Source organism: Monodelphis domestica, chromosome 5 (genome assembly GCF_027887165.1).
Source record: "Monodelphis domestica isolate mMonDom1 chromosome 5, mMonDom1.pri, whole genome shotgun sequence".
NCBI lineage: Eukaryota > Metazoa > Chordata > Mammalia > Didelphimorphia > Didelphidae > Monodelphis > Monodelphis domestica.
In genome coordinates, this window is record NC_077231.1 from 42,328,803 (window position 1) to 42,344,154 (window position 15,352).

The 15,352-nt window shown below is 38.5% G+C and overlaps 1 protein-coding gene across 16 annotated transcripts in view; it reads right to left on the minus strand.

The window, feature by feature from the left end:
• GRIP1 (glutamate receptor interacting protein 1) overlaps nucleotides 1–15,352 on the minus strand; it is an 808,853-nt gene that overhangs the window by 126,301 nt on the left and 667,200 nt on the right. For 9 of the 16 annotated variants that reach the window (XM_056798415.1, XM_056798416.1, XM_056798413.1 and 6 more), the window contains 3 exons: nucleotides 14,316–14,485; nucleotides 6,489–6,644; nucleotides 5,228–5,383 (listed from right to left, as the gene is read on the minus strand). In XM_056798415.1, the coding sequence (XP_056654393.1) occupies nucleotides 5,228–5,383; nucleotides 6,489–6,644; nucleotides 14,316–14,485 (482 nt within the window). The remainder of the gene's footprint in view (nucleotides 1–5,227; nucleotides 5,384–6,488; nucleotides 6,645–14,315; nucleotides 14,486–15,352) is intronic. The other 7 variants (XM_056798430.1, XM_056798424.1, XM_056798422.1 and 4 more) reach the window with 2 other exon arrangements.

The window sequence follows — 15,352 nt, forward strand, 5'->3', positions numbered from 1 at the left end:
CTTCCTTGTATTGGTTCTAAGGCAGAAGAGCAGTATGGGCTAGGCAATTGGGGTTAAGTGACTTGCCCAGGGTCACACAGCTGGGAAATATCTGAGGTCAGATTTGAGCTCAGCTTTTCCTGACTCTAGGCTTGGCTTTCTATCCACTAAGCCACCTAGCAGCTGCCCAAAAGACATATCCTTTTAATATATTTTTTTCTAAATAACAAATTCTGGCTAATAGCCATAAGGGAGAATCAGAATTGCTAAATTAATAGATTGTTTTTTGCTTACATTTCTATCCAAGGAACAATCACTTGCTAATTTGTGAACAGTTCTGAGTTGACTAGAGGAAAGTGATAGAGCTTGAATTCTTTTCATGACATTAAATATGCTTGAAAAATCAATGCATATTTTCTCTCTATTGTCCACTAACCATCCTAAGTGAAGATGAATCTCTTTCAAAACATAAATAATGAGTCTTTAGAATAGAAATGCAAACAGAAACTGTCATTTTTTTCTTAGTGTTTTTTCCTAGCCATGGGCATGAACCCATGTTTCCCAATGATTCACATGGCACATATTTAAATATTTAATATTATCCATATTGACAAGATCTATCAAAAATAAATATGATGGTGTTTCTTAGGGAAATGATTTTTCATTAGTAATTGAATGGCAAAATACTTTTTACTGACTCTGAAGAGTAAGAAAGAGTACATTTTAGGATAAAAGGATAAGACTTAGAGTTAAGAAGGCATTTTAGACATCAGCAAATCCAACTCATTCATTTTGTAGCTGAGGAAACTGAGGCTAAAGGTTAAGTGACTTGCCCAGGATGACACAGTGTCTAAGATGATATTTGAATTAAAGTCTTCCCCAATTCAAGTCTAGTCCTTACTTTCTTTTTGTCTCATATCCACTGCCTTAAGTCTAGAGTAATATCTCAGCAAGTGTTTATTGAATTGAACTGGGTTTAAAAAGAAGTTTGAAAAGGATAGAGGGCGAGCTCACATTTTATTGCTTAATTTGTTTCTACTTAGTTTGAAAGTGTTATATGCTATATTGAGGTTTCTGCATATTATTTTATTCTATATTTTTGATAGTACATTTAAAGTAAAAAAAGATAAATATACTGCATCTAACATTTTCCTGTGGTAAAATGAGGAAATCTATATATTTATTATAATATTGTTGTATTTGACAGGCCAGGCAGAAAATGCAAAATGAGAGAAATTTATATACATACAATTGGCTAGAATTTTAATCGTCAACTCTAGTGTATTTAGGAAAAGTTCCAGACCCTAACAGGTATTTGCTTCCAACTGGACAGGGCTTAGTCTCCCTCTTATCATCTTCTCCCTACTTTGCTGTTGCATCAAATGACATCACACCCTTTATGATGAGGGGACTTCCAAGTTAGTCAGTGAGAGCTAACCATCTTCTTACACAATCCAGAAGTAAGAGAGATGACCCATCTTCTTTCAGTCTCTTATTGGGTTTTTTCATTCCATTTTCAGTCAATAAACACTTATTAAATGTGGATGGGAGGTGGGCAGCTGGGTAGCTAAGTGGATTGAAAGTCAGGTCTAGAGATGGGAGGTTCTAGGTTCAAATCTGGCCGTAGACACTTCCTAGCTGTGTGACCCTGGGCAAGTCACTTAACCCCCATTGTCTAGCCCTTACCAGAGACCTCCCTCTTTTCCCCTTCTCAGGTCATATCATTTGGATTTCTCACCAATTACTTCTTTCTTCACTACTATCACATACAAAGAGCTGTTCCTTAATCTTAATGACTCTAATCCAAGCAACATTTTTTTTCCTTTTTCCTTAAAAATACTTACCTTCTATCTTAGATTTGATACTAAGTATTGATTCCAAGGCAGAAAAACAACAAAGGCTTAGCAAATGGGGTTAAGTGACTTGCCCAAGTTACACATCTGAGGCCATGTTTGAACCCAGGACCCTTTTTCTTCAGGTCTTTCTTTTTATCCATTGTGCCCTTTGGCTTTTCATGCAAACTTTATCTCATCCCATCTTATATTCTCTACCAGATTGTCCCCATTGTTATAACTACTCTTCAGTCTCTGCAACTACTGACTGCTTCTCTGTTGCCTATAAAGATGCCTGTATCTATCTCCTGCTTAAAAGTCTTTCACTTCATCTGGCAATCCCTACTATTTATCCTCGTATCTCTTTCCTCTCTTTCATGGATATAACTCTTGAGAAATTCATTTACACTCCCTGTTTCTACTTCTTAGCTCACTCCATTCTAAAGCTACAATGTGGCTTCCAACCAATTTGTAAAGTGTTTGTCACATGACAGATGCTATATTAATGTCTATTCCTTTTCTCTCCACCCATTCAACTGAAACTTCTCATTCCGAAGTTGCCAAATATTTCTCTATAGCCAAATCTCAGATAGCTTTTTCTCAATTCTGATTTCTTCTTTATCTCTTTGCTTCCTTTAAAATGATTGATCAGACTCTTATCCTGTATACTCTTCCCTTTAGGTTTTCATGCCCCTGCTATCTCCTGGTTCTCTCCTCTATCCTTCTCTGGCTCCTTTTCACTCTCCTTTTCAGATCTTCACATAGGTGGGTGTTTCCCCTGGTTCTGTCCTGGGACCTCTTCTCTTCTCACTCCCATGAGTTCAATCAATCATCATCATCGCTATGTAGACGATACTCAGTTCCACTTATTCAGTCCTAACCTCTCTCCTAATTTTGAGTTTTATCCAGCATTGCCTCTTAGATATCTCGGTCTGATGTCCCATGAACATCTTAAATTCAACACTTCTAAAGCAGATCTCATTATCTTTCCCCACAGACCTCTTCTTCCAAACTTCCTTATTACTGTTGAGGATAATCATTAGACACAGAAGCTCTCAACCTTGGTGTAATCTTCAATATCTCACTTATACTCATTCCACATATCCAGTCTGTTGCCAAGTGTTATCATTTCTGCTTTCACAATATCTCTCACATACTTCCTCTTCTCTCAACTTATAACCACCATGTAAGTACAAAGCCTCATCACCTCATGCCTGGATTATCACAATAGCTTTCTGCTTAGTTTCCCTGACTTAAGTCTCTTCTCACTCTAATTCATCCTTCTTTGAACTGCCAAAGTGATTTTTTCCTTATGTATGAGTCTGATCAAATCAACACTACCCCATTCTGGTCCTACCCTAATTCCATCCTTAAAAAACTCCAATGACTCCATATTGCTTCTCCATATTGTACCACAGAAATTCTTCAGATTTAAAGCTTTTAATGACCAATTCCCTCCCTCCCTTTCCCCAGTTTTCCACTTTCCAGTTTCCACTTCATGTAGTCTGTGATCCAGTGATCTTGCCCTTCTTTCTATGTTTTTGTATATAACACTTCATTTTTCCAAGTCTGTGCTTTCTCATTGACTAGCCCTCATGCCCAGAATGCATTGCCTCCTCTTTTCTGCCTCCTGGCTTTCTTCAATACTCAGCTTCAATACTCACCTTCTGTAAGAAGCCTTTCCCAATATCACCTTAACCCTCATCTGCAGTGCCTTTCCTCTGACATTAATTTTCATTTACATCATATATACCTTTTAGATACATGGTTATTTGTATGTTGTCTCTCTATCAGAACGTGAGCTCCTTGAGGGCAAGGACTGTTTGCCTTTCTTTGTATCCCATCTCTGGTTTGCACAGTGCCTGGTACATGATAAGTATTTAATAAATGCTAGCTGACGATCTTGTCAATATGTAGGTACTACAGAGAGTATCATTCTCATTTTAATGATGAGATAATTGGATTTTGGAGATGTTAAAACCCTTTCTTATGGTCATATATAGGGTCAGAGGTGAAACTCGAAGCCAGATCATCCTTACAGATCTGGCATTCTTTCTACTATAGATTTAAGAAGCAGAGACAAACACAGATGATGACTTGCTCCCAAAGCCTTAGGACCAAAGTTGAAATATACATTAATATAATAGATTCAGTAACATTAATTTAATATATAAAGGCAGAGGGAACAGTTGGGTGGAAATGACCTGAACAGAATTCAATTAATCAAGGCAAGCTTCCTAAAAGTGTAAAGTAGGAACATCATCTGGTTTCTCAGCATGCAACTCTGAATAAGGGATTGATTTGGATCACCTTACCATCACTGCATAAGAAGGTCCATAGAGGGTATATCATTTGACTCTAAAGGATGGGTAGATGGATCACTAGATGGATCAGAGCCAGGTTTGGATATGGGAGGTCTTGGGCTTAAACCTGGCCTCAAATACTTCTTAGCTATGGGATTCTGGGCAAGTCATTCGACCCCAATTGCCTAGCCCGTACCATTCTGCCATAGAAATGATACCCAGTATTGATTCTAGTCTGAAGGAAAGGGTTTAAAAATAAAATAAAATAAAGAAAGGGTAGGAATCCATCAGACAAGTATGTTATAAAAAGGCATTCTAAGCACAGAGAACAATTTGAACAAAAGTATGAAACTGAGAAAGCAGAGTGTATGTTTGAGAAGGAAAAAGTAGTCTAGTTTGGCTAGAGCACAGAGCAAATTGAAGACAATATAGTATGAAGTTGGATAAGTCATTATTAGGATAGCAAGGGACCTTCACAAGAAATGCACACTCTCCACTCTATCCCTTGCTACCAATGATCTGAATCACAAGCAGGCTTCTCCAAATCCCAACAAATGGGCAATCTCTTTGGTGTTAATTGTTTGAGTGGTGCCCATTTGCAGATAATCATTACTGGTATTCCAAAGAATGGTATTTTTGAATGAATGTTCATTCATCCTCAGATCACTTAGGATGGGTAGTTAAAAAGTACAATCATATATCAGAATAGGAAACCAAAAGAATAGAGATTTCAAGTCCAAAAACACACAGAATGGTATAGTAGAACCAAGAAATCAAATCATCCTTCTTAATTTCAAAATAAGATCACATCACACCAAAGAAAAACTTTCCTTTAAATTAAGTGCAAAACAAGCTGAAATGAACTAATATAATTCAGATATAAAATCAAATGAGGTATCAACCTCATTATGTGGACAATATCATTTTAGTTGCTTATAACACAAACTGGTATCTCTCTACAATAATTTAGTCCCAGACACAGAAAAGGCTCCCTCTTTTCATTCTCAGCATCTAAAATACTAATCCCTGCTCATTTTCATCCACTCCCTACCCCCTGACCCCTCAGGCATGGACTTCTAAGTCAAATGCCAAAGACTCCCATTTCCAACTTACATGAACTTTTGAAGTCTTTCTTTTTCAGTCTCCTCCTCATCATTGTCCCACGTGGGCTAGTAGTGTAGACGCCTCGAGGTAACGTCCCCGTGTTCAGGGAATTCAGGCTATATGCACTCATGGAGGTAGGAGAGATGGATGAAGACACCATAGTCGCTGTAAGAAAGTAGAAACTTGGCACAGAGAATTCTTGGACAGGGTGAGGTGTTGTCCACACCTTCTAGCCAAAGAAATATACACAAGGCACAGGGATGGGTTGTAGGTATCTCAAAACAAAGACATAGACCAGACTTCTAATGGTTTAAATGTCAAGCCTAACAAGTCCCTATGAATTAGTTGGAACCCTGGAGACACAATGAAAAACAGAAAGTCACTAACAACATCTTTTGCATTAGACAAAACATCAAAACACAACTTCTGTATCACGAAGGCAACTCAATACATTTAAGACGTCAACTTATTTTAACAGGTGATTTGTGACATCAACTTCACAGACCATCCTTATACTCATAGATAATCTATGCACACTATACTCAGTATGCTGGCCTGAACTATAATAAATAACCTTGTCACATGAAAGCAAAGCATTCTGAATTTCCATACCTTTTCTTAGCAACTGTCCATTTGGAAAAGAAAAGGGTTTAAGAGATGTCAGAAATAACCTTTCATTGTTATGCGAAAGCATGACATCCATGAAGACAAAAAAGGAAAGAGAGAGAGAGATAAACAGAGGGAAGGAAAGGAGAGGAGGAAAGAGGGAGAAGGGAAAAAAAGAAAATAAGAGAGGAGAAGATACATGGGGAGAAAGAGGAGTGAAGGGAGAGGAGAGAGATAAACAGAGGGAAGGAAAGGAGAGGAGGAAAGAGAGAGAAGGGAGAAAAGAAGAGAGGAGAGGGGAAGATACATGGGAAAAAGAGGAATGAAAGGAGAGGAGAGAGATAAACAGAGGAGAAAGAGGAGGGAAAGGAGGAAAAAAGAGAAAAGTGAAAAAAGAGAAGAGAAAGGGAGGGAGAAGGAAGATTGAGAAATAGGAGAGATAGGAAAGAGAGACAGACAGGAAGGGGAGAGAGAAGAAAGAGAGACAGAGAGAGAGAGGGAGGAAGGGAGGGAGGGAGGGAGGGAGAGAGAGAGAGAGAGAGAGAGAGAGAGAGAGAGAGAGAGAGAGAGAGAGAGAGAGAGAGAGAGAGAGAGAGAGAGAGAGAGAGAGAGAGAGAGAGAGAGAGTTAAATAGAAGCCAGGAGGAAAAAGCCTGGAACATTACGAGGGTTTTTCGGAGGAGGTGGTTTCTGGAATTTCCAGGCTGCCATCCTGCAATGGTCAGGGCGGTAGGTGTTATAATGGTGATAGGTGAGTAGCCTGTTGTGGTTGTTGGCCCAGGGATCCCAGGTAAGTTGCCCGTTGCTCCTCTGAACTTTTTCTGCCCGCATGAAGGGATGACAGGAAATGGGAGGCGGGAAAGAAGGAGAGGGAGAACCAAAAAAAGAGGAAAAGGTAACTGAATTGTTCAAATAAAGAAAAAAATAACCAAAAATGAAAGCGGTTTGCAAAGGAAAAAGATTTGTTTGGCTTTTCCCTCTTCCCCAGTGGTCAGCAAAGCAGGTGATTAACATCTGGGATTGAAACCTTTCATCCTCCCAAGAATAATGCAAGCTTTTCTACAGACCATTTTTCTTCCTTTAAAGATGACTATTGAATCAATTTCTAATCTCCCCCTGTGCTTAGCTGCTGAGATTAAAAACATTTTTTAGCTTAAAAGTCAACCCCATCAAGATCTATGACACACTATTAGTAATTAAAGATTTGCGAATCACTGCCAGTTAACAGCCCTTGTATATTAAGAAAAAGAAAACTAGGAGAGATAAATCACATTCTTTCCTGATTCAAGTAGTTTACATGTCAGTCACTACAATTTACTGCTCTGACACTTTAATTTAGCCAACATCTATCACTGCCATTTGATTATCCTTAACAATAAACTATTCCTACTAGAATCTTATCTAGGGCTTCCAATAATAAAGAAATCCTGGGCTGTGGTATAATTTTATGTGATCCCAAGCAATGCCCTTTTCTCTCGAAATGAATATTTGATTACCAGACTTGTTTTTTCTGAAGACGCTCAATTCGTTTTTGACAATAAATCATATTTTGAGGGCAGAGCTTCTCAATCGTTTTAATGTGATGTTCAGTGGCATTTCATTTCTTTCTTCATACAACATGCTCTATGTGCTTTGCTATCAGGATTTGTTTTCCCACTCAAAGATTTAGGATACAAACAATACTGATCATTGGTATACTTATTGTTATTCTCGAAAAGTATGAAATCGCAATGATAAAGATCGACTCATATGTCTTTCCACTTTGCCTAACTCTAAGGTCATGTTTTTCATTATTGGGAAATCTATCTATAAGTACTTATTGCTTGTAACACTCCAGTGTGGAAGTCAAACCCTTTCCTTGCTGGAAGGTTCGGCCATTTAAGTTACACATTAATGATCACATTAGCTCAGAACTGAGTAAAGTACTCATTAACTTCAAAAGTGCTCTCATCTTCCATCCTGTAGCCAAGGTAGTGTTTTTTTACAGTAGATGCAGTGGAGTTAGCCCTTACTTAACAGAAATTTCCCCCACAGAATTTAGTATTCAAGGGAGCAAGCCGTAAATCCCCCTCTGGGGAATAATATTAACCTATATTTTTTATAGCTGAAAGGCTACTCATCATCATGGTTTCCATTACCTTGTTCCTACTGTTACTGTGTTATGAAGCTTATGGGTGGGAGGAAGAAGGTGAAACAGGAGAGAATTGGAGGCAGTGGTCAGAAAAGCAAAAAGAAAACCAGGAAATGGCACTATAGTGGGAGCCAAGGAAGGAGAGCATAACAAAGAGTCATGGCTGATGGTATCAGATGCTGCATAAAGATGAAGTAGTTTAGGGATGGGGGAAAAGGTCATGGGTTGTAGCATTTGGAAAGTCAATCAGTTAACAAGTATTTATTAAACTTCTCTTGTGTGCCTAGCACTGTGTTAATTAAAGTGAGAAAACAAAAGACAGAAGAGACCTTGAGGCTAAGAAGAGCCCTTTTGTCATTCAGAAACCAAGTCTTGCACCCATGAAATGATTAGAGAAAAAGACAATGTATAATAAAACCATACTCCTCAGTAAGGTCTTTCCACCTGTGACTTTGATCTCATCTCCCACCTGTTCTAGAGCCTTTTATTGCTCATTTACATTCATTCTTGCATTTTCAAGCTATTGCTTTTCATTGGCACTTACCACTTGCCTAGAAATATGTTCAAGTCTCTCCTATCTGAAGAAAAACTAAAGAACTTCTGTTGATTCTATAACATCCTTGTCTCCTTAGCCAAGCTATTGTCTTCTTCCTTCTCCCAAGCACTTGGAAACTTAGATTTTTTTACATTTTTTTTTTTGGGGGGGAGGGTGGGATGCTCTCACTGTTGGTTCTCTTGAATCTACTTTTATTTTTTTTTAATGATTTTCTTTGATGTTACATTAGACTGTGGAGCTAGTGTAATAACGGAATCTAAAGATTTCCACTGGTCTCTGCTGTGGTGTTGGTTTCCAAATATCATTCCTGGCTTTCTTTTATTTTACAATTTTCTTCCCAGTGGTGATGACATACACTCCCATGGTTTCCCGGAGTACCTTGATTCAGAGGATTCTTAAATCTCTATCTCTAGCCCAATCTTTTCTATGAACTCCAGGACTACATTTCCTACTACCAGATAGTCTTTCTGGGTTTCTCATCCATCTTAAACTCAACTTATCCCAATCTTCATCTTCATCTTCATCTTCTCCTTCTCCTCCTCCTCCTCCTTCTTCTCTCTCTCCTCTTTACCATTTTTGTTGATGTCTTCACCATTCTTTTAAAATAGATATTGATACCATACTGTCCAATTAGTCATTCAGTCATGTCCAATTCTTGGTAACCTCATTTGGGAGTTTCTTGGCAAAGATACTAGAGTGGTTGGCCATTCCTTTTCTAGCTAATTTTTAATTTTACAACCAATCTCAAAACCCAGTCATCTCTGGTTCTCTCTTCCTCAACCCCCAACATACAATGAGATGCTAAATCCTCTCAGCTCTACCACTAAGATCCTCAAAGGCAGGGACTAACCCACTCTATTTCAAACTATATGCATTCACGTTCCAGCCAAAATGGAAAATTATACCAGGTATGTTTGTGCATGCCTATCATTTCTGATGATGGAGAAGTTGAGGCCAACATTTGGCAACTCTAAGCTGCAAAACGATTAAAGCCAAGTGAGTGTCCTCATGAAGAGGCATCAATATGGTAAGTTCTCTAGCATGGAGGTCCACCATGTTGCCTAAGGAGGCCAAGGAAGAAAAACTGGAACAGGTTAAAGCTTCTGTGCTGATCATTATTGTGAGTGGCTGTTGTATTTCCAGCCTGGGAAAGAGAGGGAGCCCAAGTCTTGAAACAAAAACAAAAAAAAAATGGAACATCATCCCTTGTCTTGTTTTATCTTTCTTTCTCCTGGAATTTTGACATGCTGTGATACCTAGAAAAAACTTTCCCCATCTCCAACTGTTGAAATGTTCTATTTAAGGTCTAGATCAGAATTGTCCTTCTCTATGAAGTCTAACCTGCTATACATTGTGTAGATAGAATCCGTTCCTCCCCCAGCTCGTCCCCACCTCGTTGCGTGGCTGGATATCCCGTGAATGCTCCAAACAGGTCACAGCTGAAGAGCCCTAGGAACATGACCCGGAACTAAAGGTTATGGGTCTGGGTTCAAGAGAAAAGATAAAGGTGTGGAGGTGATGTGGAAGGATGATGGCTGAGGGAGACAGCCATGTGGAGAAACACGTGGTCAGAGTTAAGTTAGAGTAGGCTTAAATATCTATATATCTGCTTTTTCTATTTCAAGTGATTATTAATAAACTTTATGGAAAATAAGAACCTGCTGTTATTAATTTTAATCTAACAACATCATCCCTGCCCATCTCACATTCCTGACAATTAAAAGTGATGTCTCCCTAAGATCTTTCATGACTCCTTTGTGTCTGACTCCTCCTATGGACTCATTACATTCTGAATTGTTTTATGGACAGTATTCTTCCCATCCAAGTATGTCAAAGAAATGCCATAGAGATCTTCCCTACAATGATACTTTGAAAGGGATTTCTGAGAAAGGAAAATCATGAAAGGAAATGAAGGCATTACCTTGATATCAAGTTAATTGGGGAATTTGGAGGATTTTTTTAAAAAACGGGCTGGGTGGGGTGACTGTGTTTATATTCTAGCAGGAATATAAACAGATTTTCATAACATAAATAACTGGGAAAATAGGATTTGCTTTATAGAAAATAGTTTTCCAAACAATTTAACAGTATCTACTGCTTTCTCCCATAGTGAGGGATGCCTGGATACTACATTCTCAAGAAGGTTAGTAGAAGAGTTCCAGAGGGGAAAGTACGAGATAGGATCAGAGCTACAATCTAGGATTTCTTATGAGAACCAGAGTACCCCATTTCCCTTATATTTTGTTGTTGTTGTTGTTCATTCATTTCAGCGACCCCATTTGGGTTTTCCCTTGGCAAAGATACTGGAATGGTTTGTCCTTTCCTTCTCCAGTTCATTTTAGAGATGAGATGAGGAACCTGGGGCAAACAGGGGTAAGTGACTTGCCCAGGCTCAGATAGCTAATAAGTGTCTAAGAATGCCATCTAGCTGTCCAGTTTCCTGGCGTATAAATGGCACCAGATGCAAGAAGCAGTGTAGGATGATAGTGCAAAGAACACTGGTCTTAAGATTGAATCTTGACTTTACCTCTTACCAGACATGTGCTCTTGAACAAGTCCCTCTCCATGGTTCTGTTGCCTTATCTTTTCACATTGGGATAATAATAGCCAGATACTTCCCTTACAGAGTGCTGGGAAGAAAGCACCGTATAAATTCCATAGTACTACGTAATGTGAATTATTGTCATGCCAACTGTATGCTGAAGAAATATTAAGGTTGTCTCCTAGTACATGCAGTTGGGAGAGTAAAATCAGCCACTCGAACTGAGTTGTAGGATAAATAATTTTATCCCTTTGTCAATATGTTGGGAAACTGCTTAGAGCAAACTTTTTATTATTGGAGAGAAGGGAAAATAAAAAGAAAGAAGAAGAAATTGGCTTAAGAAAATAAAAAAAATCTAGAAATTGATCTGGGAGTCATTAATGGGGGAATTTAGATAATATTACATTTCTTTGGCAAAACAGCATTACTAGAGGAAATATGCCTTCCTCTTAGTGGAGAGGTGGGGAACTATGAGTATATGATAATTCCACTGCTTAACTGCTTTTTCTTCTTCGTTACATGGGAAGGCTCATTAGGCAGCCGAGGCAGGGAGGAAGATATTCAGAAAGAAATGTAATAGAAAAACTAACATCATTAGTAAACCCTAAAAAACCAAATAAACCCCAGCATCACTCAAGATATCATATTGTGTTTCTTGACCTCTTCTTTCCCCAATCCCGGGAAAGTCAATAAGGACTTTGGAGGGAGCAGCTAGGGAGCCAGACCCTGAGAATCTGCCCTCAGACATTTTCTAACTGTGTGACCCTGGGCAAGTCACTTAATCCCAATTGTCTCTTTTGCCTTGGAACTGATTCTTAGTATTGATTCTAAGACAGAAGAGTTTTTTTGTTTTCTTTTTTAAGACTTCAGAGTATTGTCCCAAACCTTCTATGTTAAATAGTCTTTCCACTCAGTCAGAATGTCAGAAAATACCATCGCATTGGTACTGTGACCCGTATGAATGTCCTGCAATTTGTTGTGTCCTCCGTATGGACTACACTTTGTAGATCCTTATCATTTTCCTTTCAAATGCTTTAAAGGATGCTGGATAGTTTTTTTTTAAATTCAGATAATCTGCCTGCACAGCATACTTTGTGCCCTTTGTTCAATGTGCAAAATTAAAAATCTGATAAGAATGATGGGGTACTGTGGATTTCATTAGCTCCAGGCCTGTCTGAGCTCTATTTAATTAAAAAGGTTGTATCCAGCTGATTCATTCAGTATGGAATGATCTACCCCACCCACACACCCCCAGTCCCAACACCCCTCCTTGCACTGTGGAGAAATGTACAGACTGCTTCCAGAGGTGGAAGGCGTGTAATACAAATGAGCTCTCTATACCCAAGAAGGCAATCCAAGAAAAATTTGCTATCTTCCTACATGGGTAGAAACATATTAATTCTTTTTGAGACATAATGATCAGCACCAAAGGAGGTCTGTGGGTTTGTGGCATATAAGAAAAATAAGCAGTCTTGGCTTTAAATCAGATTTTGAGGGGTTTGTTTGTTTTTGTTTTGAATTCTAAAATAAGAGAAAATCTTGAAAAGAAAACTATAGGAATATTTTCCTGTTTGGGCAGCTAGGCGAGCAGTGGATACAGCATCAAGCTTGGAGTCAGGAAGACCTCAATTCAAATCGAAATCTCAGAAACTTACTAGCTATGTGAGCCTGGGCAAGTCACTTAACTTCTGTTTGCCTCAGTTTCCCCATTTGTAAAATGAGCTGGAGAAGGAAATGATAAACCACTCCAGTATCTTTGCCAAGAAAACCCCAAATGGGGTCATGAAGAGTCAGACACAAGTGAAATGAATAAGCAACAATAACATTTTCTTGGATGCCTTTTGGGGCATTAAGCTCTTGTTCTTGCTCTATCTTTTGACTGAAGATGCTTAGATGGACCTCATTTAAAAATTAGTAGGCACATGTGAGAATTTTGAAGCTAGAATCTCTGAGACTCTATTTTATTCTTGATATCTAAATATTTTGGGTTGAGTAACTGAGTGATATCATATTGAGTATTGAGTAATACCTTACAGAGTAATACCATAGAGGCAGCATGGGGCACTGGCTACAGAGAGAGATGACCATGAAACCAAGAAGACCTTGATTCAAATCTTGACACCTAAACACACTGGCTGTAACCAGGAGAAAGTCATTTAATAATTCAGTGTTCTAGGCAATTCTCTAAGCCTATATATAGGTTATTGAGAAAGTGCCAACTAGTGTTTGATGAATGGAGTTCACTCAATTTGGACTTATTTATATCAATAAAATCAGAGGTCCAGTTTCTGTCCCTATTAGTTTACTTTGCATTTATTGATTTCTCCAGAACACATATCCAATCCCAATTATTCACTTATTAGACAGTGAAATGTTCCATCTGGGACAGGAGATTTTTTCTCTCTTCCTGAGAAAAAATGGCTTCCGAGATGACACCAGACCTGACAAGGAGGCAAGTCTCTTCTGCCTGGTCTCTAAATACTGGAGAGCACAACACCAGTCATACTTTTGAAACTCAGAGAAATGCATTAGTCCATAAGGAATGAAGACTAATGCCTTGACTTCTTTGAAGCATTTAGATAGTACCCTTAAGAATTAGGAAGGAGCGGGGGAATATACTGTAGTAGTGTCAAAACACACATTCAGGTTTGATGTTTACCGATTTGTGAGTCTACATTTAGGGAAGAAATCTAGTATGAAAAATGCTGGGGTGAAGGCAGCCATGTGGCACCCCAAGCCTAGAATTGGGAGGATTTGGTTCAAATCTGGCCTCAGGTACTTCCTAGCTATGTGACCTCAGGCAAGTCATTCAACCCATTTGTCCAGTCCTTGCTCTTCCATCTTGAGTTGTTATCAGGACAGAAAGTAAAGGTTTAAGAAAAATGCTAGCTATTTCCCTTCTAGCTGCTTAATTGTCCTTTGGTTTTAGGGACTTGGTTTACATTAAGAAAGACTTTGATAGATACTCTTAAAAATATTCCATACCTCTACTTTAGGATTTTCCAGAAGGCATAGTCAATCAAACCACTTGAAAAAGGGGACGTGCAAGATGGATGATTAATGCACAATCAATCATTAAGCATTTATTAACTCCTACTATGTGTCAGGCTATGTGTTAGGCACTGGGACAACAACTGAAGTAATTAATAACACTGAAGATTCCAACTCAGCTCCATTCCAATTTCATATTTTCTGGGACAAAGCAATAACTATGAGGAGAAAATAAGAGATAAAAGATGATTTGACCAAATGGAGATTCTTACCATGTTCAGGTCCCTTCAATGCCACTCGAGTTTGGTGATAGGGAAGGATCTCAAGTTTGACCTGGTCTGTGGTATTGGCAAGGAATTGTGTAGCTTCTGCCATTGTGCAATGTTCCATGCTAGTTCCATCGATAGAAAGAATATGGTCCCCAACATGCAATGCACCACATCTATAGAGAGGAAAAAAACTCAGTCTGATAAAGTATGGCCCCTGTTTGGAAGGGACTTTTAGTTCCTTCATATTGCTCATGAAAATTACAAGAGATCTTGATCTTTTTAAAAAAAGAAAGGAAAAGTTCAAGTGTTACAGGAGCCATCCAATGTCAACATTTTAAGCCTTTTAATACAAACCTTATATACAAAGAGACACGAAAGCTTTGAAAAAAATGGAAAAATTCCAGAAAATAATATATTTTTCTTACTTTTCCAATTTTTAATGGGGGGAGAAAAGATACTTGAAAATAATTTGGAAAAACAATGTTTTTTTCTACCTCCCCTTGAATTTTTCCATTTTTTCCCCATTAGGTCTTCAAATCTCTACAGACGAGTTGGTAAGCTCATGATATCCCAAGACAGTACTCAAAGAGTTGGAATGGGGTAGCTGACTACTAATATATATGTGAATGACAATATAATAATGAGAACAACCTGAGAGAACTATTAGTAAGACCCCTCTCACACAAGCACCCAGTTCACCATTTTCTTCTTGTTTTGTTATTCCAAAGTTAAACATTCATTAGAAGAGAGACCATAAATGATGATGGAAATTATGCACGATTCAAACAAGTGATGAAACCAGGGTTGGCATGGTGACTTGAGAGTTAGACTGGGACAAGGGGGAGGGAGCTAGCTGCTACATCTTGCTGCACTCAAGGAACTGGCTACTGGATGAGTTGAGAAATGCAAACACAGCAGTCAGCATCCCACATACCAGTCAAGTGGACAGCTCCTTTAACTGGTTACCCCCTGTGGAATGGGAAAAAAAAAAACAGAGGGAGAAAATTAAAGCATCCTGCACCATTGAACTGGAGAGTATC